This window comes from Eptatretus burgeri, chromosome 6 (genome assembly GCF_056783735.1).
Source record: "Eptatretus burgeri isolate ZD-2024b chromosome 6, Ebu_testis_v1, whole genome shotgun sequence".
NCBI classification, from domain to species: Eukaryota; Metazoa; Chordata; class Myxini; order Myxiniformes; family Myxinidae; genus Eptatretus; species Eptatretus burgeri.
This window is the reverse complement of record NC_140966.1, coordinates 6,895,139-6,918,217: the sequence shown is the minus strand read 5'-3', so window position 1 is coordinate 6,918,217 and position 23,079 is coordinate 6,895,139. Positions and strand designations below refer to the sequence as shown.

General features: G+C 42.0%; 1 protein-coding gene across 5 annotated transcripts in view; it reads right to left on the bottom strand.

The window, feature by feature from the left end:
- CCNF (cyclin F) overlaps positions 1-23,079 on the bottom strand; it is a 145,680-nt gene that overhangs the window by 66,515 nt on the left and 56,086 nt on the right. For 4 of the 5 annotated variants that reach the window (XM_085883856.1, XM_085883860.1, XM_085883858.1 and 1 more), the window contains one exon: positions 9,444-9,607. In XM_085883856.1, the coding sequence (XP_085739982.1) occupies positions 9,444-9,607 (164 nt within the window). The remainder of the gene's footprint in view (positions 1-9,443; positions 9,608-23,079) is intronic. The other variant, XM_085883861.1, reaches the window with a different exon arrangement.

The following is a 23,079-nucleotide window of genomic DNA, read 5'->3' as shown; positions in this document are numbered from 1 at the left end:
CATACACCGTCAAACATCTCGGTGCATTTGTGCATGTATGCACTCATAATTTCGAACCCGAGACTGAATGATGATATTTTGGCTCAAACTCCTCAGTTTTATATAATTTGGTAGGCTCAGTAGATGATTCTTTGGTTGGTGTTGAAGTTGCACAATTGTGCCATCTCGAGTCTGTAAGCAATAAAATAAAATCCTTATCGCCACATTTGTATTAAGCCACACCCAGACTTTTTATTCCAAAAAATAATTCAAAATAAATAAAAGTTTAAAAAGCGCAGCTTATACACGGGAGATCTCTGGAAAGCTGACATGATCAGGAGTCATATTAAGACAGTTTCGTTAATATTCAGTTTTTAACCTAATGGAAGTGCAGGAATACTGTTGATAAATCGACCTTGCTGCTAAAGATCATTATTATTTTGTGTGCAGCACATGGCTGCTAGTTTGCATCATTGCATGGAGCACAGCTGTGCCACCAATTTAGTCCCCCCTACTGGTTAGGGCAGGAATTTGTAATGTGTTCATGATGTCATCTAATACTCAACTACTCTTTGTGAAGGACACCATGGGATCTTTTAACGACCACCAACGAATGCCCGCAGACGGGGACGCCGCTGCTGAAGATTATGTCAGCATTCCTGAGTGGCAATTGCCAATTTGCTATCAGCAGTCACATGGTGTGTAGCATGATCGAGTCATCCATTGCCAGTACCGCTGAGTCTGCTCCAAATTATGTCAAAGATGTTAACTGGAATTAAATTCCAGGTAGGAGAAAATAGGAGGAAATAACCAAAGGTTGATTCTGATTACTTTGTTGAACCTCACAATTTAACAGAGACAACAGCAGTGATGGGATTGACAATGACAAAATGGCGATCTGCCTTGTTGATGGAAATAGTGATCCTGCCGATAGCAACACAATTTGGACTGCCAAAGATAGCTGCATTGATCAAACGTTTCACATATTTTCCTGTGAATTTAACGATGACAAATGTAAAAAGAATAATCTTTGAGATTAAATGTTATACACTTCATGTCGTGGAAAGCATGAAAAACAAATAAATTATGCTTTCATTAGGATTGCTTGATGATTAATGTATACACAGTCAATTGCCATCAATTTCACCTGCAATAATGAGATGTATAGATGAGCACCGTATTTTCTGGTGTATAAACCGCACTTTTTTTAATTGGCAAAAAAGGTAAAAGTTGGGGGTGTGGTTAAGACATGGGGGGAAAAAAACGACAGTCAGTCATAAAAACAATCAATTCTGAGTTTCAATGATATTCCAAATGAACCCTTTTTTATTTTTTAGCAGTCGGAACTGCTGTTAAGCTCAATTCCGCTGTTTAAATTTTGAAAATTGGTTCAGATTAAGAGTTTGAACAGCATTGCATTACCCGCATGAGGAATTTAAATAAATCACGTCCAGAAACGTCCGGAGACGCCTCGAGTTGAGGTGTGAGGCGTATATAGAGCCTTGCGGCTCTAAAAACGCCAATAAACACAAAAGACGAAGAAGAACACCCGGTCTCATATCAAAAGAAGAATTATTCACAATAGCTAGAGTCCAACAACAGAGCACCAACCTCAAATAAGCTTGCGTAGCAAACTTCCCTCAAATGTCATGTTCAAGAGGAAGACACTGCCTAAAGACAAGTTTCCAGCCGGCGTCATTGTTTGCAACAGAAGGGGTGGATAGATGAGGGACTTGTAGTGGTGACTATCTTTTTACTGTACATGCATAATTTTCTACACGAACATCCAATGCAGACAGAATTAATCCAACAAGCTCGTTTCTTACACGCTAACGCTATGCTAGCAAATGCTGGATAGTGGGTTATGGTTTAAAACTAGGAACAACCAATCAGCCCCGAGTACTTTTCTATACGAGGGCAGGAAGTGGATTTAAAAAGTAAGAAGAATAATCACGTGAGAATGAGCCACGAGATGGTGAAGCTTTTCGAAGTACCAGTGCTGCTCAGTTCTTTTGGCTTCCTTTGGATCTCTTTGTTCTTCCTGGTTCTCTTCGTTTTCCCTCATTTCTATCAGCTGTTCCTAACTTGCTTCCTGCAGATCACTCGTGTTGACCAGACAAACTTTCTTACAACGCAGGCCTTTGCATTTGACCCAGGTTGAGAGGAACATTAGCTGCATCTCAGTGGAACCACCAGAGACGAGCTTTCCTATTTCCCAGACTTGGTATTTTCATCAGTTGAAAATCAACATTTCGTGACATGCTTCCCACCAGGATTTTCAACCAAGATGCCAAGGAGCCATTGGCCACATGCATCTTGGTTGAACTTTCACCATTACTCCCGTCAATACATTGGCTGAGCATTATGGTGATTGGGAGACTGCCGGCGTTCAACGAACCACCATACGACCCATGTGAGTGGAAATAAACACATTCACACAATTTCTATGGACTGGTCCAGGACTGAGTGCGCACAGTCTGGAGTAGTAGGCCGGATGGCAGTCTCTCCCGATAACAGAGCATGCTAGTCCTGGATGCATTCAGTTGTCACAAGACCGACGACACCAAAGGGATGCTCCGTCAGACCAACACCGATCTCGTCATCATCCCAGGTGGGATGACATTGCTCCTGCAGCTCCTCAATTTGTCCATAAACAAGCCATTCAAGGACAGGCTACATTGCTGCTGGTCTGACTGGATAATGAGGGTGAAGAAGACCAACACCAAAAGCGGGAGGATGAGAAAGGTCGATCTTCCGATCTACGGCTGGATCGTCAGAGTGTGGGAGGAGATACCGTCGGACATCATCAAGCGAGCATTTCTGAAATGCTGCATCTCCAACAACAACACAGTGCATATCATTTGGGAGAAGAGGATGCAAATGACGGGGACAGCAACGGGGACTTGTTGTACCCGATTTGGACAAGGAGTTACATGCCGTCTTCGACGAGGATTTCCTCGGGTTTAGCTGAAAAGCTTCATCAAACTTAAACGGCCCTTCTCAGGGCCACAAATCCAAAAGAAATATGTATGATACTGGTATGAATCTCTTTACTTCCTTTTACTAGGAACAAAACAAAAAAATCCTCTATAATATTTCAAAAATAATGAAGAAAAATAAAAAAATTATTGGTATACTCTCCTTTCTTTTCAACTTCTTCAAAATGAGAATAAGATTGCTGGATGAAATTAAGCGGACATGGGAGTAAGCATGTTGATACCGTCACTTTGTTCAGTACCAAAGTTAATGTACAAACGTATTAAGATCTAGATCAGAAAATAAAATGATCAAAATATTCATTTATTTTGAGGGTGAAAAACAGGGGTGCGGTTAATACACGGCCATGATTTATATACCGGACAATATGGTAACCTAAATAGTCTCATTAAAATTGAGTTTTTACAGAGAAATTGCAAAATGATGACCAATTACCGTATTAGCATATTTGAAGTAAACTTTTCCAAAGAAATTACGAGAAAAAAAAATTCAAGGGAAAGGTCCCATCTACAAGTGTAGCAAAATTTGAGAGATATCTGCATTATGACTGACAAATGCACACTTCATCTCGATTTGAGATGAACGATTACAGCCAATGATTTTACATTGCAAGAAAAACTAAATTATGTTTCAGAAAATAAATTCCATTTCATGGTCTCATTGAATAAAAGAAGAGCCATCAGGTTGGTGGTGTATTTCGCCATCCACCTGGATGGTGTATTTTGCAATCAGGGTGACAGAAAAACGAGACATAATAAAATGAAAATAAAATTATAAACAGCAGGTGAAAAAAATATGACCACTGGACCTGCAGTTATCTGGGCCCTGGCCTGATGTTGTAACCCAAATATTGTAGCATTCTGACTGGTGGGTCTGGAAAGGAAGATTTTTGAAGAAATTTACTAAGTCGGCCATTTTTACCTACTTGGTCACGTGACCAAAACGAGTTTTGCCAATCCTATTATTTTACAAGTCAGAAGAGGAACATTGCTGCCAAATTTATGTTGGATCTGCACAGCATTTGGCCGGATAAATCAAAATAGGAGACGGACGGACGGACAGACTGTGCACCATGAAAACACCGTTACTGGAATTTCAATTCCAGATAAGCTAAAAATGGGGAAACCGCATCCATGGGATGTGACATTTTAAACTAAACTCGAGTGAAGTTGATGGGACGCCATCACAAATCCCTATGCTTCCCACCTAAACCAAAGTTGAATGATGGCAAAAAGTTCCACCAGGAATGACATCAAATTTTGAGTAAAAAAAAATTTTTTCCCTCATTTTGACTCCTGGGACACTAAGTCACCACCCCCTGAGGAATGAACTGGAAGTCAAATCCCCAAAAAATCGTTACACATTTCATGCGTCCCCAATGTTGATTGCATATACAAAGTTTCACAGACAAAAAAAAGTTTTAAAATGTGCTCACAATTGCATTTTTCAGTGCCTGAACTTTTGACTCTGCTCCAGGGGGCGATGCCAAAAATGGCACTGCTCTTACACCTTTATGCCATGTGGTGATCGCAACTACCAAGTTTGGTGAATATATGCCCAACCGTTTAGGAGATGGCATGATGGACAGATGGAAACACACACGGATTGAGCTAGTTACAATAGGAAGATTTTTAGGGGCCTTTTTAGGATCGCAACCCCCCCCCCCAAACTAACTGGTTTTTTTTTTTTTAATCTTGGGGATAATTAATGTTGATGATGATGTCCTGGTATGCTCACCGACAAAGGAAGTACACAGACCTTGCAGTCTGAATATCAACATTAACACACCGGGGGGTGGGGAGGTTATGGTTTTTTTTGATAATTATTTTTGGCAATCTCATCTGTATTTAGACAAATATTTTCACCGTTTAAAAAAAAAAAAAAGTTTCTCCAGAATTGTACGCATGTGTATGCGTTTTCCTTTTTCAGGGAATATTTTCATCAAATTTTCAACAAGGTGAGGTGACTTCCAAATCGAGTTTCACTTTAACTCGACTCCACAGATTGTTAAATTAAATTTTATTCAGTATTTAGTGCCAGAAATGGATATCCAAGATCCATAGCGACACTTGTCCAAAGCGGCTGCAATTGACGTTAGTGGAGCATTGGCTGTGCTCGCACTCCATTGTGCATCAAATTGTGTTTTTAATTTTATTTTTTTTTACTGTCAACAGGTCAGGTCAGGTATGGGAGCATGTGCCAGAACAGCGCGTCGCTGCGTCCACTTTCCGCCGGTACTCCAGGGGCATCCATCTGGCCATCCCCAGGCAGATGCCTGGCCCATCCCCATCTCCTTGAGATGATGGTCAACCTGCTGTAACCACGAGGCACGTGGTCGGCACACTGGCCTCCTCCACTCACGAGACTCCCCCGCTGAGAGAATCTGGTGAGCAGGATCAGCGTCAGGAAAACGAGCCACATGTCTATACAGCCGCAACTGACGCTCATGGACTATGCAGGTAACAAATCTCATCCGAGTCTCTCTCAGCAACCGCTCGTTGGACACAAAATCCGACCAGCGATAGCCAAGGATTCTCCGAAGAGACCCGGTACCAAAGGAATTAAGTCTCCGTCTCAGATCCTTGGTCAGAGTCCAAGTCTCGCATCCAAAGAGCAAGACCGGAAGTACCAAGGACCTAAAGACTCGGACTTTCGTCCTCCCGCACAGGTACCGGCAGCGCCACACACCATGATCCAGTGAATCCATGACTCCCCAGGCCCGACCCAGACGTCTATTGACCTCTGACTCACAGCCAGTAGAGACATGAATATCACTGGCAAGGTAAGTGAATCTCTCCACGACCTCAACATCCTCACCACAAACAGACACAGACAGGACAGCAGCATCCAAGATGTCACCGAAAGCCTGGATCTTAGTTTTGACCCAAGAAATCCGTAATCCCAGCGGCTCCGACTCCTCATTCAGCACCTCGATGGCCCCCAAAAGGATACCTAATGTCTCCGCAAAGATGACACATCATCTGCAAAATCAAGGTCCGAGATCTTGACATTCCCAAACGATGCACCGCAGCTTGATCTCTCCGACATCCTCCCGAGAATCCAGTCCATACAAGTGCTGAAAAGTGTGGGGCCAGTACACACCCCTGACGAACTCCAGGAACAACTCGAAATAAGTCAGAGATGGTACCACCACACTTCACAGCACTCTCAGTACCAGAGTAGAGTTCAGACATCAGATCGATCAGTTTTGGTGGCACCCCACGAAGACCAAGAATCCTCCAGAGGACATCCCGATTCACTGAATCGAACGCTTTACAGAGATCAACATAGGCTGCAATCAGTCCCTGCCAAAATTCTCGTCTGCGTTCGGTGAGGACAGGAAGAGCAAGGATATGGTCAATCGTTGACCTCTTTGGTGTAAAGCCTGACTGCTCTGGACTCTGGTGCTCAAGCTGATGGTGGCAAACCCTATCAAGAATTATCCGAGCAAAGACCTTGCCCGGCACTGAGAGCAGCATCACCCCTCGGTAGTTGTTGCAGTCTTGGCGATCACCCTTCCCTTTCCAGAGAGGAACAACAAGGCCCTCTTCCAATCAGTTGGGATGATGCCTGTGTTCCAGGTAGAGCACAAAACTGCATGCAACGACACGAGTGCAGCATTTCCACCAGCCTTGAGAAGTTCAGCATGGATGCCACAGATCCGTGGAACTTTGCCCCGTTTCAACGGGTTCATCGCAGCCCGTGTTTCCACAAGCAAAGGTGGACCACAGTTGATTAGAGGGTCAGCAACAGGGATAGTAACACCCTTGACGTCCAACTCAAAAGCTGGGGGATCAGCCTGGTACAACCGCTCAAAATAACCGGCCCAGCGGGCCTTCACTTCAGACTCCTCTGTCAAGAGCCTACCACTCTCTGCTCTAACTGCAGTGCTCCGAGGGATGGGCTTGGATGAACGCAATGCGCGAATTCCCCTGTAAGCGGGACGAGAATCACCTGTCCACAGGTGATGCTCTACCCCCTCACAGATTCCTCGCACATAGGCCTCCTTGGTGCACGTTCAGTTTTACGCCTCAGCTCCCTGAACAGCTCAGCTCTGCCATTAAGCCTGTCCCTGCGACTCTGGTCAATGGTATCCAGTGTCCCTTGAGAGACAAAATTCTTCTTTGCCCTGTGGTGAGCTCCAAGGCATCCACCGGCAACATCAAGGACGGTGGTCTTGAAGGCGCTCCACAACTCTTCAGGACCTCCCAAAGCACCCAGACCCCCCAAGTGTCCACTCAGCCTGTTCGCAAACTCCTCAGCTACTCTCTCATCCCTGAGCTTGGCAACATCCAGCCTAGGCTGGGATGGTACCATTCTCCAGGATTTAAGGTGCAGCTTTAGAGTTGCTACAACAAACCTGTCGTCAGTATTGAGGAACTGAGCACTCCGGTAGACCCTGCAGTTCTGGATCATCCTCCAACGACCGTCAATGAGGACATGGTCAATCTCCTTTGCCACACCGCCAGCGTTGGAATACCAAGTCCAGAGATGAGCTTGTGGGTGCTGAAACCATGAACCAGCCACCCTAAGTCCATGACTTCTTGCAAAGTCAAGGAACTTAGTGCTATTCTGGTTCATAGTTCCTGACCCATGGGGACCAACACACACATCTCATAACCATCCCTATCAGTTCCAGTCGATGCATTGAAATCCCCAAAGACTAGAAGTGTATCTCGTCTGGGGCACTAATCAACCACAGACTCGAGCGTGGCGTAGAATGCATCCTTCACGGTGAGATCACTCACCTCAGTCGGAGCATAAACAGAGACCAGGGAAATGACACCAAAGGAGTGATGAATCCTTAATCTCATAATACGCTCGTTGACCGGTGTTACCTCAATTATCATTGGGGTCAGCTTATTGGACACAGCTACAGCAACTCCTTGGGTATGGTAACCATCAGAGTGACCAGACCAATAGTAGGTGTGACCACCCACCATTATCTCGCCGCAATCCGGTCTCCGAACCTCAGAGAGAGCTGCAATCCCGATGTCCAAACGCTTGAGCTCAGATGATAACAGAAACAGGTGATCATCCTCTCTTAGGGATAGGACATTCCAGACACCCACCCGAAGGGACCGCCTCAGGTTAACCCAAGGAGACCGCAGTCTGGTGGACGACACCTCAGCACCACTCCGACACACTCTCCCGCAATCTGACCCAGGGATGTGACCCCGTGGTTTCCCTCCTATCAAAGATTGGGGGTCCCGAAGGCTTTTCCCCAATCCCGTCATCCGGTGAGCTGCCCTGCGAAGGGAAGCTGCACAGGAGGTACTCCCACGGAGTGGGTTTTCAGATTTGTTTGTGCTTTTGTGTTTTTCGGAATGAAGGGTTTTACGGTGGCCGGAGTGCAAATCCTGCCACCAACCTCCTCATAAAAAAGTAACCCAACTGCAGGAGGACGTCCGCAGACACAGTTGGGCACTAGATATGGATAGCCGTTGGCTCACAAGGAGCTCCTCCGCCCTTTGACAGGTTTTGTTTTTAATCCTGCTGGGTGTCCATATCCAAACACCCTCCTCACCAGAAAACCTGCTGGGGGAGACGGTTTAGTCGCCGACAACCCGACCATGGAACAGGTTCGTACAGGTTTACATGGTACCTGTAGCAGGTCACAGATCTAACCTGACCTGACACTGTTAACCTTTCGTAATTACGCTGCAGGAATCAAGTCTGTGGAGAATCGCACGCACGCACGCGCACAGACAGACAGACAGACAGACAGACAGACAGACAGACAGACAGACAGACAGACAGACAGACAGACAGACAGACAGACAGACAGACAGACAGACAGACAGACAGACAGACAGACAGACAGACAGACAGACAGACAGACAGACACACAGACACACAGACACACAGACACACAGACACACAGACACACAGACACACAGACACACAGACACACAGACACACAGACACACAGACACACAGACACACAGACACACAGACACACAGACACACAGACACACAGACACACAGACAGACAGACAGACAGACAGACAGACAGACAGACAGACAGACAGACAGACAGACAGACACACACACACACACAATTGATATACAATTCGACCCAATGCTAACTTTTTTTTTTCTGTAATTTACTAATATGCATCCGCCTAACCCAACCCGTGTCAGATTCACTTCTCAATTTCAAGTTGCAGTTTCCGTGAGTTCTGTCCATTTTCCATGATCACAGAAAATCACGAGCTCTGAATGGTCTACAAACAGATCCATTTGTCATCATATATTGGAGGAGTATCCTTGTATAAAGACCCAATTTCCTTCCCCTTTTCTTTTATAAAACTCTTCAATCACCATTTTCTCCCTTTCACAAGCACATGCCAAATATCTACTCAGTGTGTTGAGGGTGATCAGGTGGGGGGAGAGGGGGGAATCAAGTGAATTGTGGGGGGAACTAATGAATGTTGCTGATGCAAAAATACGACGTGTATGCTTACCGCATAGTTTCGTTCATGCCGTGCTGAGCAGAAAACACCTGATCAGCTCGAGTGGGCTGTGATGCCTGGAAAAAGTGACTCACGGAGAGTCGGGCAGCCGACACGTCTGACTGACTAAGCCGCCCATCTCCATATGCGCGAGCCAAAGCCTGAGCAAGTGACAACTGCATAAGCACAAGAGAACGAGGAATTAATCTTCACCGACATCATTCTCATACTTTCCAAAAAATAATTTCAAATTTTGTTTCTTCAGAGGAACATAACTAGCTCTACTATTCTTGCAGACTATTAACACAATGTCTTTACTTATCAAACCTCTCAACCTTGGAAAATAAAGTTTGATGCAAAAATAAAATAAATAAGGGAACGATTTTCTTTACATTTGAGTGGCGTTTGCTTGTGAGTACAGCAAAACTACAGTCATGGTTTAGTTTGATTGGATGGAACACCACAATTTCATGAAAGAATTCTCGAAGTCTCTTTCCGTTTAATAACCATAATTCTGATAGTCACTCAACAAATGTGTCAAAACCAAGTGGAATTAAATTGTGGAAAAAAAAATTGGCAGAAAAACAAATTACTGCGTAGTGCGAGAATGATGGATCCTGGTAATAAGTACGGAAGTGTCCATCTTTGCTACTTTGCACAGGACACAATGTCCGCAGCCCCCCCCCCCAAGCCCCCCCCACACATCTTCAAAAATTAAATCACGTAGTGTAGTCATAGACCATCTGATGCAGATGTGCACACAAAGTGTTATTTATTCAACCTGCATAATAACACCAATTTTTTCCTGACACTATATGCATTTGCTGTACAGTTAACATTCTGAGGGAACCAAAAATAAAAACAAAAAAAGCATAAATTGGGTCATACAATAATATATTTTGTCCATTCAAAGACAAGAACCTACAGCAGAATTTGAAATGGGATCTGCTCATCAAATTTTTTTTTATTTCCATTTGAGGGAACTATTATTTTTCAAATATATTTCCTATATAGTTGAACATTTTAAATTAAAAAGAAGACATTTTGAACTTTTGCGGTGTTTATTTACTTTAAACTACCCCTTCAGAATTTGGCAAACAATACAGCAATTGTACACTAATAAACCGTTATTTATTCATAAAACACCTTGTGGGTCTTGGAAAAAAAAAAATATATATATATATATATAATCAAGCCTGACTGCTCTGGACACTTGTCTCTGGACAACCAAACATAGGTTGATTATATATATATATATATATATATATATATATATATATATATATATATATATATATATATATATATATATATATATATATATATATATATATATATATATATATATATATATATATATATATATATATATATATATATAAATAATCAAGCCTGGTGTTGGCGCAGTGGTTAGGGCAGCGGCTTGGGATCCAAAAGGTCCTGAGTTCAAGCCCCGTTGGGCCACTGAATTAATACACCAGGGGGTTGACTCAGCCTGTCATCCTTCCGAGGTCGGTGAAATGAGTACCAGTATACTGGGCCGGTGTATACCCCGGTTAAAATAGGTGTACCATATCCCTGTGTCGTAAGAGGCGACCAGGGTTGCGTCAGGAAGGGCATCCGGCGTAAAACATGTGCCAAATCACTATGCGGATCATACGGATGATCCGCTGTGGCGACCCCTAACGGGAGCAGCCGAAAGAAGAAGAAGAAGATGTATGTATATATATATATATATATATATATATATATATATATATATATATATATATATATATATATATATATATATTCAATTCCCATATAGTATCCAGACTCATGGAAGAGCAAGGTGACAGAGGTTAAATGGCAACTCAATGAGAGTTTAGCCGTGGAGAAAAAGGTGGACGCAACAATCAACGGAAAAGTAAAAACGAAGAGAAGAGAAGAGAAGAGAAGAGAAGAGAAGAGAAGAGAAGAGAGACTGACTTTTGGAGTCCTTTTATTACAAAAGTAAAAATATATGTATGTGCAAATTATAAATCAGAAAACGAAAAAGAGGAAGAGGATTAAAGCGAAAGAAAAAAAAAAAAAAAACAGGAAATGAAATTTTTTTTTTTTTAAATGTTCATTTGAAAGCTAAGAAAAATAAAACAGAAAAAATAAATAGCAATACCACAAATTTAAAACAGGTTACATCATTATATGAATGATCTCAAACAAATAAAACCAAATAATTTTCATGAACCTTGCAAACACCCTCCAAGCACCATTTTTCCACAAAATCATCAACAATATCCATGGTTTTGGAAAATTTTAATTCAAGTTTTAACCTTACAAAAACAAGTGCACTAAAATGGCATTACATTGCATTGTTGAAGGGGTTTTCCATTTCTTTTCTCTTCTCCCTTCTCGATAAATATATAGCAAGCTTTGCTGTACCAACAAAAAAACACAGCAGTTCATACTTTTTGCCATGTTGACATTCTTTTTTATACCCAAAAATAAATGATCGAAAATTAAAAGTGAAATTCATTTTGAGAGAAACAAAATTTAACCAATGAAATAATGGAATGTTTTCAGGCAATAAAAAAATGAAATACATCCTCGTTTACAGAGCAAAATGGGCAGCATGCGGATATTGGGGCAAAGTTCCTGATATATATATATATATATATATATATATATATATATATATATATATATATATATATATATATATATATATATATATATATATATATATATATATATATATATATATATATATATATATATATATATATGTGTTACATGGGATGATCCAGTGGGCAAGGTGCCACTGGAGATCTCCCGTTCTTTTGGCAATTGGTTAATACAATGCTTCCCATACAGGTTCAGAGAGAGGACCAGCAGGAAGTAGCCTCTTCCAACGTGACACTCCATTTAGTGGTGACACGCCGAGAATTATCTTCAAACATGACTTGTACAGGTTCTTGCTGGTGGCATTATGTAGTTCATTTGTCCCTGGGATAACAGTGAGGGAGATCTCGAGGAGAACAGTCAAAGAGCAGCTTTTGGAAATGGGGTTCTTCAGGATGAACACGAGCGTTTTGAGTCCATAGTCATCGTAATTGATGATTTTTTTGCACAACTTTCTCATGATTAGTCCAAGTGTCCTCTTGGATCAAATCCCTGTTGAAATTGAGATTTCCTCCACAGTCTTCCACCCTACACCAGAGTTTGGCCATAAGTGCCATACTTTGATTATGCCCACATCATTGAACCGCTGGCACAATTCACGACTCCTGAATATATCAGCAAAGAGAGGGTTAAAAAATAGCGGCTCAACTTCATACATCCCTGAGGAGTATGCGTCTGCTTTGAGACTCACATAGAGTCCTTTCCAGGCATTTAGAAGGCTCTGATAAAATAAGGGGAGTACTGATGTATCCACATCCTCGAGGTGCATCAGGAATACTTTGAGACCATAGCCAAAACTGCCCGCTTGTTGCAAAATGTGACAGGCCAAGAGGCGGTTGGGCAGGTGTTCAGTATATAGGAGGCGTTTGATGGAGGACAAGCGAAAGGCCATGATGCGGGACTTCACATTAACTAGGTTTTGACCTCCATTGGACGAAGTATGGTATATTACATTTAGCCACAGCCAGTGATGGCCTCCCCCAAAAAAGTCCACCAATTTTGCCTGGATCATGCCCAGCAGTACTTCTGGCAGTTGCAGGCAAATAAATTTATGCCAGAGAGCTGCAGCAACCAAGTTATTGGCCACCAAGACACAGCCCTTAAAAGATAGATGTGGTAGGGTTCTTCTCCACCTGTTCAATTTCTTTCTAATTTCTTCAGTCGTGTCTTCCCAGTTCTTTTTCATAAATTGTGTGGAACCCAGGAAAACACCAAGATATGCCACACCTTCTGTCTTCCATTCCAGGTTTTCCAGAAGTGGTGGTGGAGGTGTCACAAAAGGAAGGCAATTTTTAAGGCATGGCACCTACAGTGCCTTACTTTTATTCCAATTAAATATTAGGGAAGATGCCAGGAAAAAGGTTCTCAGGGATTCTGAGAGTGCAGCGATATCTTGGTTGTTCCTGATGATGACGCAGACATCAGCATAAGCAGATATCTTCAACGGAGGACTCCTTGGAAAGCAAGTTATGCCAGAGATATTCTAACTGAGTGTGCACAGTAATGGTTCTATTACCAACACAAAGAGCAAGCCTGAAACTGGACAACTCTGCCACACCCCTCTCTGAACCAGTATTGGGGAAATCAATTCATTGTTAACCTTTATGATACTAAATATGCCAGTGTACAATAATGCTATGAAGGCTCTGAAATTCACCCCAAATCCATATGCTTCAAGGATCCGCCACAAGAAAACATGATCAACACTGTCGAAAGCTTTTTCCAAGTCTAAAAAGAATATACCAAAGTAATTTCGATCACAACAAGCACACATTAGATCCCGAACCAAGAAAATGTTGTCATAAATGGTACGACTGGGGATGCAGAAAGTCTGATCAGGTAAGACAAGTTTGCCAATGACTTTCTTCAGATGAATTGCCATCACTTTTGAAAAGAGTTTATAGTCAGTACAAAGCAATGAGACCGGTCGCCAATTTTCCATCCGTTGGAGATCACCCGACTTTGGGAGGAGACTCACCACTGCTCTCCGGAAACTTAATGGCATTACACCAGATCACAAAGATGCATGGATTATGTTCAAGAGTTCCAGACCTATATGGTCCCAAAATTCCAGATAAAATTCTGCAGGTATGCCAACAATTCCAGGTGCCTTTCCAGAGTCCATTTCACCAAGGGCTTGTTCTAGTTCTGCGAGGGTTTATAGCACCTCCAGCTCCAAATGCTGAGTCTCAGTCATGGATGGGAGATGGGAGGTAAAGAGGTATATCTTATCCTCAAACATATTTTTTTTGAAAATAGTTCTGAACAAAGTTTCTAATGGTATTTTTTACCTCGTCAGAAATTGTGATTACATTTTCACTGGGGTCCAAAAAATATAAAATAAGCCGAGATGGCTTGGTTTCAGATTCGAGGTGGAAAAAGGATTTACTCGGGCTATCCGATACTTTTAGATTATGGATTCTATGCCTAACTTATGATCCAGCAGCCTTTTCTTGCAATAACTCTCTAAGCAGAGTCCTTTTTTCGAGGAGCAATTTATAATTTGTCTCATTTTCTTGTTTTGCCAGTTTGTTCTCCAGTTTTAGAATTTGGGTTTCTAACTGGGCTAATGCGATTTGATTTGTATGAGTCTTATATGAATTAAACTGTTGACAAAACAGCCATACATGGGTTTTCAGATTGTCCCACCAGACATCACAAGATTGGAAATGAGGCTTTTTTTCAGCCAACGCTATCCAGAGATTGCGAAAAGCTTCTTTAAAAGAAGAATCATCAACAAGAGTTGCATTAAATTTCCAATAAGCACTTCTATGATGGAATTGGGGACAAGATAGGCCCACAGTGACCATGTGGTGGTCAGAGAACAAGGAGGGGAAAATATTTAAGGAGGCTACAGGCTAAGCGCATGTAAGTGGTTACTACTCTGTTTCAAAAATGTCAAAAAATGAAGTTTGTTCCATTGCCTTCTCACTACATTTTCCTGAAAGTGTAAGTCTAACTGAGTTCAGAACAAAAAACCATATAGCTTAATTACATGTATATACCGAAATATGATTACATATATATACCGAAATACTTTGAAGAAGGGGTACCTATTCTGATGGTTTTGCGAGTTTTCTATGAAATTACCTAATTTTTCTTTTTTGGCAAAATAAATGAAGGTCATAGTATGTAACTTATTCTAGCAACTAATCTAATAATCAAAATACCAATTTCTGGGATGATTAAGAAATAATACATACCTTTTTAGGTCATCTCTTCGAGCATGACCTAATAATATGGGCGTCGATGTCCTCCGATCCGTCCGTTCACAATGAAGTTGAAGCGGGAGATCTGGTCATTAGTGATCCTGATAGAGGTCGATGAGACGTACACAATGGTATGACTTTCAAGGTCAGCGAAGGTCAAGGTCAAGGTCACGAGGCCTTTGAAGTTGCAAAAATGACGATGTTCAAATTCTATCTCCTCCGCCATTTCTCAAGCGATCTTGAATTTGATTGTGGCATATGAATCTATGGGACAATATCTAAATTTGGTCAGGCCGGATTTTCGATATTCGCTTTCGTGTCACGTGACTTCAAAGTCGGCAAAAAAATGCTAAAATGACAATTTTCAAAATCTATCTCCTACATTTTCTCAAGCAATCTTGAATATGATTGTGGCATATGAATGTATGGGACAATATCTAAATTTGTTTGAGACGGATTTTCGAATTTCGCTTTCGTTTTCGCGTCACGCGACTTCAAAGTTTGCAAAAACTGCCCTACCTCAGGAGGCTATATATTCTCTACTGGGCATGGTAAAGTTAGTGAATGGTGTCATTGCATATCAGCTGACATTGTATATATTTATACATTTTCCGCCGAAGGTGCAAAAGTTTCAAAACCCGAAATGTAAACGTCGGCATTTATTTTCAAGATATAATTTCGTGCGCACGCGCGCCAAAATGCCGAGTCATCTTTAACCAAACTGCGCAGCTCGCTGCACAGTAGTCTTCGGTCATAACTGAACAGTGAGAACTTGTGGTATTATAGAGATGACTGTCACCCCCACACGGGGGTAATTTTTTTATTACTGCTCCATTTCAGTGACTGTCAGATGCTGAAAAGCACTAAAAGAGAGAAGATTTATTGAACAAATTCTTGGACGTAAATTTTAATTCAATCAATTCTGGGAGTAACAAAAAGCTCTCTAAATTCTCCAAAACTGTTTTAACTGCCTTCTAAATTAATAAAATATTTTTTAAATACCTGGAAAATGTTTTAAACATTTTAAAGAAAATTTCTTTTTTTATCAAATTCAAAAAAGTGTGACGTGCAGTCGGACAAAAATGCAAAATTACTCTAAACCAAAGCCATGCATGTTTTCAATATTTTTTATACTATTATATCTATATCACTGTGCCCCATTTGTAAATAAATTTTAGTGAAAATAATCTGATGCACAGAATAAAAGCATTTTTTTTTAAACATGACGTGCAGTCGGGACATTTGGGTTGGAAAGTTTGGTCAAGCCGCTGTAATTAAGTATCCACCCGGATCATCTCAATTTTTTTTTTACATTGATTAATTATTGGTAATAAGTGGAATAATTTAAGACACGTAAATATGAGTTATTGATAAACGTCATTTTGTTAGGGGATTTCATAGTCCCAGGCTCTAAAAGGGCAATAAAACAAGAAAAAATAAAAATATGCCAGAATGTGCATATATCATGCGAATCCACCACTGACCGACTGACACAAATGCTGATTTTTCTCAGACGGTGGGTGACAACCTTTTGATTTGATGAGAAATTTCATATAGAATGTTTTATATGTTGTAATTTTGCATGGTCTAATATATGTCATATTTTAAGGTGAAACAAGAAAACAGGCCAATACTGGGTATGTATATTCAATAAAAATCCTGTAGATTCAGTAATATACATCATAGACCCATGAACCTATATATTTTAAGGTCCTATGAAACACTGTGCAATGAACCAAATTTCATGACCAGTAGTAGTTTTTGTGACTTTCAAAAATGCCACTCAAGTCAGGGTATGCCCTAAAAATAGGGGTGGGAACCACTTACATGCACTTAGCCTACAACATTCTTAAAGCATGGAGTGAGGTCCCAGCGGTCAAGCCTCGCTAAGGACACATGACCATTGGAGCATCGACACGATGTATACTGTTGACCATTTGGGTGCATCAAGCACCATACATCAAGGAAACCGGTGATGGAAAGAAAACGGGAGAAATCACCATGGGCTTCGGGATGTGGTTCTGGTGAGTTTCTGTCCAATTTTGGCTCAAAAATACAATTAAAATCACCCCCTATGCATATACACTGATTGAAATCAAACAATTTTAAATGGTTTATCACTACCGAAAAGAAAGTTTTTCGGTCAGAGATCTCACTTGGTGCGTAGATATTAAAAATGATAAATTTTAAGTTATTAATCACCAGTTCCAGGGAAACAAAACGGCACTTTATCACCTCCTGAAAGAGGCAAGATTCAGCTGCAAGTCCTGGTTTTAACAAAAAAACCAACTCCAGCAGATAGGGAAGACATGTTACTAAAGAAACATTTACCCTTAAAAATGCTGCACCAGTCATGCTCAACCTTACTGGTGATATGAGTTTCCTGTAAGAGGATCACATCAACTTGCTTCTGGTTAAATAAATTATGAACTTGAGTCTGGCGGATATGGTTAGCGCCACCACCATTTATATTAAGCGTTGCGAAAGTGAGTGTTTTCATCATTTGGTAGTACTTTTTGTTTAATGCTGAGAATACTCATCCTTTGCCTTTGTTATAATTTTATTTAGACGATGAAACTGTGATTTTGTTAGATTTAGTTCTTCGGAGTTTTTAGGACGTGTTTTGCAGTCTGAATAAAGGGAGCCAGATTGGAAGTGATCAATGATCACAACATTCCGTTGTCTATAAATTTCATGAAGAAACGAGAGAACGAGGTGTGGAGGGATTTGGGGCTGACCTGCTATTGGCTGTGACAACACAGTCATGTCCATCTCCTCATCTGATTCAGTTGAAACAGACATTGTTCCACTGGCGTCCGGATCTATATTCTCAGCTATTTTTGTTTTAAGAGCTGTTAATACAGCATGGGGGGGAGGGGGGTCCCCAGAGTGTTGGGTTTGGGAAACATCAGCACACTGCCCACCATCTTTGTCAAAAACATTGAAATCTTTGCTTCCACACTCCTGTGGCTTCACATTTACACGTTCATTAACAAAATGGGTGTAATTATCTTGGGCTACAGTTTGCTTGGTTTCATGTGTTTGGGTCGATGGTGTATCATTCACAGACCCATTAACAGTTTTAATTGAGTCATCGACCTCATTCGTGTGAGTCATGGATGCACACTCTTGTTCAGTTTGAGACTCATTGCACTTTTCCAGGGGATCCGTTTCATTCGTTTGTTCAACATTCTGCGAAGGGATTCCAGCAGAAACCTGGATAGTGTTTGTAGTGAAAGTCTCCATATCGAGCATAACCTTTTTAACAGCTGTTGATGAGTCATCGGGAGCTCTTTGTTTACTCGTAGCCGATTTCAGTTCTGAATCCATGACCACAGTTTGATGAGAAAGAGTAATGTCGTTATGAGTTAAAAAGCTAGTTTCCTCCACATGAGGAACGTTACTTGCTGGAGTTATGATAATCCCTTTCTCATTAGGCACCTTAACTAAAAGAGGATCGGTAATCTCCTCCTTACACCGTGCATTTGTGTGGCCTGTTCTGCTACATCTGGAGCACGAGGCTTTGGGACAAAAGTTTTAAATGCCCGAATGCTCCTCACTGGAAACATGTTAAGGTAGCGGACGATGCGAAGATTTGATAATTAGTATCCTCGAAATTAATTTTAAATGAGATGTTGAGTCCCGTATCTTCCCCACGGTCTGGTAGGATCATATAAACCTGCCTTCGGAAACTCATTGCATGTTCTACACATTCATTCCGACAACGGAGAGGAATCATAGACATTCTGGAAATCATTTTCCCATCACGGGATAACACGGACAGGATCTTATCATGAGATATGAAAGGTGGAGCATAAGATATTACTACTCTCGTCACGGGGGTTATCAACGGCGACACCATGATAAAAAAATGACCACTTTCCGTGGTTATTCCTGTACTCACGAACTCATGGACGAGTGAAACGCCAGAAACAAAAACAACCACTTTCTGATTCATACGCGATGTGGAACAAATATTTTCATCACCGATTATATTCCTAACCGCGAGGACAATGTCCTCGACGGGAACTCCCTCAGGAGGCATGCACATAAACGCATGCTTCCTGGTTAATCCCTCACACGCCTCACGACGAGAGGGTGCATTCGCCATGATGGCGATATTATCACCCCCTTGTTGTCCAGTTCGGAAAAGAAGGTACCAAACTGAAATAAGTCAAAACTAAAATAAATAACAGAAACGCATTATAAGCAAACAGGCTTATAAAGCGTCGTCAAAGCAGGTAGGCCGCACCCAGAGTGAGCCCACTCTCAATCTTTCTCTCTCTCGAAGGCAAAGGTGTAGAGAAGTGAAGAGAAAGATGTCAACAACACACAGGGATACAAAAAGATGGAAGGAGGAGGGTTGGGAGGTGGCAAAAACACACTGATAACTCACCACAGCACAGAGCAGCTGCACAGAGCCACCATGACACCACACCCAAAAAACGAATTACCACCATGGGGCGAGAGAGAGAAAGAAAGCGAGAAAGATACAGAAGGGGAGGGACAGATAATGGAGAACAGTTCTCTATTGAGCTATGAACAGAGGCCTTGTGATTAGTTCTGATTATTCAAGGAATGACTTAAAACGATCAAGGATGCCTAGGCTGTGGATGACTTTAGAGGCCAGTTTTGCAGTATGGTTGGCCCAGAGAAGGTCATGGTGAAGGTGAGGCCAATATGTTAATTAGTTTGAACCTCTTCCCGTGGCTCACCATGGTAATAAATAGGTGGATACTTCCAGAGCAACAGAATGAGACTGTGATTTAGGCCAAGGTCACATTTGCCACGGCGGCCGTGGGGTCTCCAAAATCTGCAGCCACTAGCAATTATACGGCGGACGCAGTATTTCCACGGTCACACAATGTAGCAGTCACATATGTTTTTATTTTTCGGGTATCCGCACGGCGTATTTATAAATTGTGGAGACCAAAAACGTGGGGGTGCCGTACGGTCTTTGATTTGATGTCGCATGGTGACCTTACGGCGTCGCTATGGCGGCCATATAATTTTCAAGGCAGACGCAAGGTGCCCGCAAGGCGACCACAGGGGGGCCCTAAGGCGAACGTGCGGCCAGACGGACGGTAACGAGTGGGTATATATACCAGTTCTTTTTTTTTACTGAAATAAAAATATACCAGTATATATAACTGAATATACTATAACTATAATATACTGTGGTGCCCCCAGAATCCGAACACCCCATTGTTTAAACAAATTGGAATCCGGACAATTTTTTCTAGAAAATTTTGCCCTAAAAACCCAATACATTTTTTAAAAAACCGAACACAAAGTGGCGTTCAGGTTTGTTCACGAGTCTCCCCCAACCTATTCGAGCCGCATCTTCGCGCTTTATTAATTCAGTTCGTCGGTGGAAGTCCTCGTGAAAGCATCTCTCGTGTGTTGATCGATACTTTAGGCCTGTCACATTTGCTCTACGGCGAGGATACGGCGGCCGTATGCCCTCTGAATTGACAGAAACGTGTGGCGGCCGCAGAGAAACTGAGGTGGCTTCAGGGTGGCCCTACGCCGTATGGCTATATTTTACAGGTCGTAAGGTCGCCGTGGAATTATAACGCGGAGTTATAACTTTTTTTATTTCTACGTTCGCTGTAGAAATTCGACAAGCCGAAACAAAAGAACTGGTAAAAAAAAATAAAAAATTAACCCATTCATTACCGTCCGTCTGGCCGCACGTTTGGCTTAGGGTCCCCCTGCGGTAGCCTTGTGTCTGCCTTCAAAATTCTATGACCGCCGCAGGAACGCCCTAAGGTCACCGTGCGACATCAAATCAAAGACCGTACGGCACACCCATGTTTTCGGTCTCCACAATTTATAAATAGGCCGTGCGGCTACCCGAAAAATAACAAGGACAAATGTGTCCAAGAGCAGCGTCCAAAACCTAAAGGTTTTGTCGGCGAAAAAAAAAAACAACTTCCGATATTTCGTCACGTGCGTTCATTAAGCCAATAGTGAAACCCGTCATAATGTATTTACGATATATCGTGTATTTCCGAAATATATAATGTATTTACGAAATTACAATACAATAAATGGAATAATCTTTAAATAGTACCGTCAACTTTTCGAAACTTTAAAGCAAATGTCCGAATATATTTAAAAGTTCATGATACATGCTCTCAAAAGGCACAGTCTATGTGAGGATGTGTACATGTGCTCAGTATTTAAGGCGATCCGGATCTTGTATATACAAGAGCCGAGTCCGAGAGATTAAGGTTTTGTCTTAAGAAGAAGAAAAGAATAAGAAAAGAATAAGAAAAGAATAAGAAAAGAAGAACAAGAAGAACAAGAACAAGAGGAAGAAGAAGAAGAAGAACAAGCAGAAGAAGAACAAGAAAAACAACGCCAAGCTCTCTCTGAGCAGCGTTCGCTACGCGAGACGCTGCTAAAAACATATGTGACTGCTACATTGTGTGACCATGGAAATACTGCGGCCGCTTTATAATTGCTAGTGCCCGTACATTTTGTAGACCCTCCGGCCGCCGAGCCAAATGTGACTTCGGCCTTACCTCGTGTTTTCACCTTCATTTGTGATGTTTGTTTTTTTTAATCATTTGTGTTTTAATTAATAACAAAAAAGCAATCCGATCACGTGGTGTGACGGACTGTCGGGCAAGGATTGAATTTCACAGCAAAACCAGTTGTAATGTGGAATATCCATGATTATGTCAGCCCAATGCGTTTGATGAAAGTGATTGTGGTTCTGCGAGCATCATGTTTGATGAGCTGCCTTGGGGGCAGCGCTCGGAACCCAGGCCAGAGCACGAGCCTGTGTGGACCTTTGGATGTGGTGATTGTACCAGTTTACATACAATACACCGCCACCGAAGGTCATTTACTCATATTATTTTATCTTAAACATGGGTAATTTCAGGTTAAAGTGTCTTGAAAGTGGGTTTTCTTTGGGTCCACGAACAGATTAATTCACTCCATTATTTCTTATTGGGAAAATATTTTTGGAATCCGAACTTTTTGCAATCTGAACAGCCTCCTGGAACGAATTAAATTGGGATTCTGGGGGCACCACGGTATAGGCAAACACCTATACTCCGATCTCTCGCGGTAGCGCACGGTGGACGCACGGTCGACGCAGACTGCCACGGAGGCCGTACGTAGGTGCACGGCGGGCGTAGGGGAACAGGTCGTCACACAGACCACAAGGCCACCGTATGGCGACCGTGGAAATAGTACGGCCGCCGTAATTTTTTGGGGGTTGGGAAAATTCATTTTTCATTGAGAAGAGCTTACGGCAGCCGCACGAATAATGCAAGCCCACCGTACGCCCTACGTACGGTCAACGTGGAACACATCTACGTCATAGCTTGGCTTGTCGAATTGCTATGGCGAACGTAGAAATGAAAAAAAAAATTATAACTCCGCGCTATAATTCCACGGCGACCCTACGGCCTGTAAAATATAGCCAAATGGCGTAGGGCCCTCCCTGAGGCAACTTCAGTTTCTCTGCGGCCGCCGCACGTTTCTGTCAATTCAGAGGGAGTACGGCCGCCGTAGAGCAAATGTGACCGAGGGTTTACCGGTACCGAAAGACATTCCATATAAGGAGCATGCAAATGGTTTTCTCCTTTCATATGTTTTCCAACATCAAAGTTTGGACACATATGTGTTTGTGGTTTGTTTTATGTCGTTTATGTCGCACTTTGTTCAGGGTTTTTGCCAACACCCAAGCATGGTGTTGGCTTAATGGTTAAGGTGGCTGGCTTAAGTTTGAGCCCCTGTCATGCCATTGAAATAACACC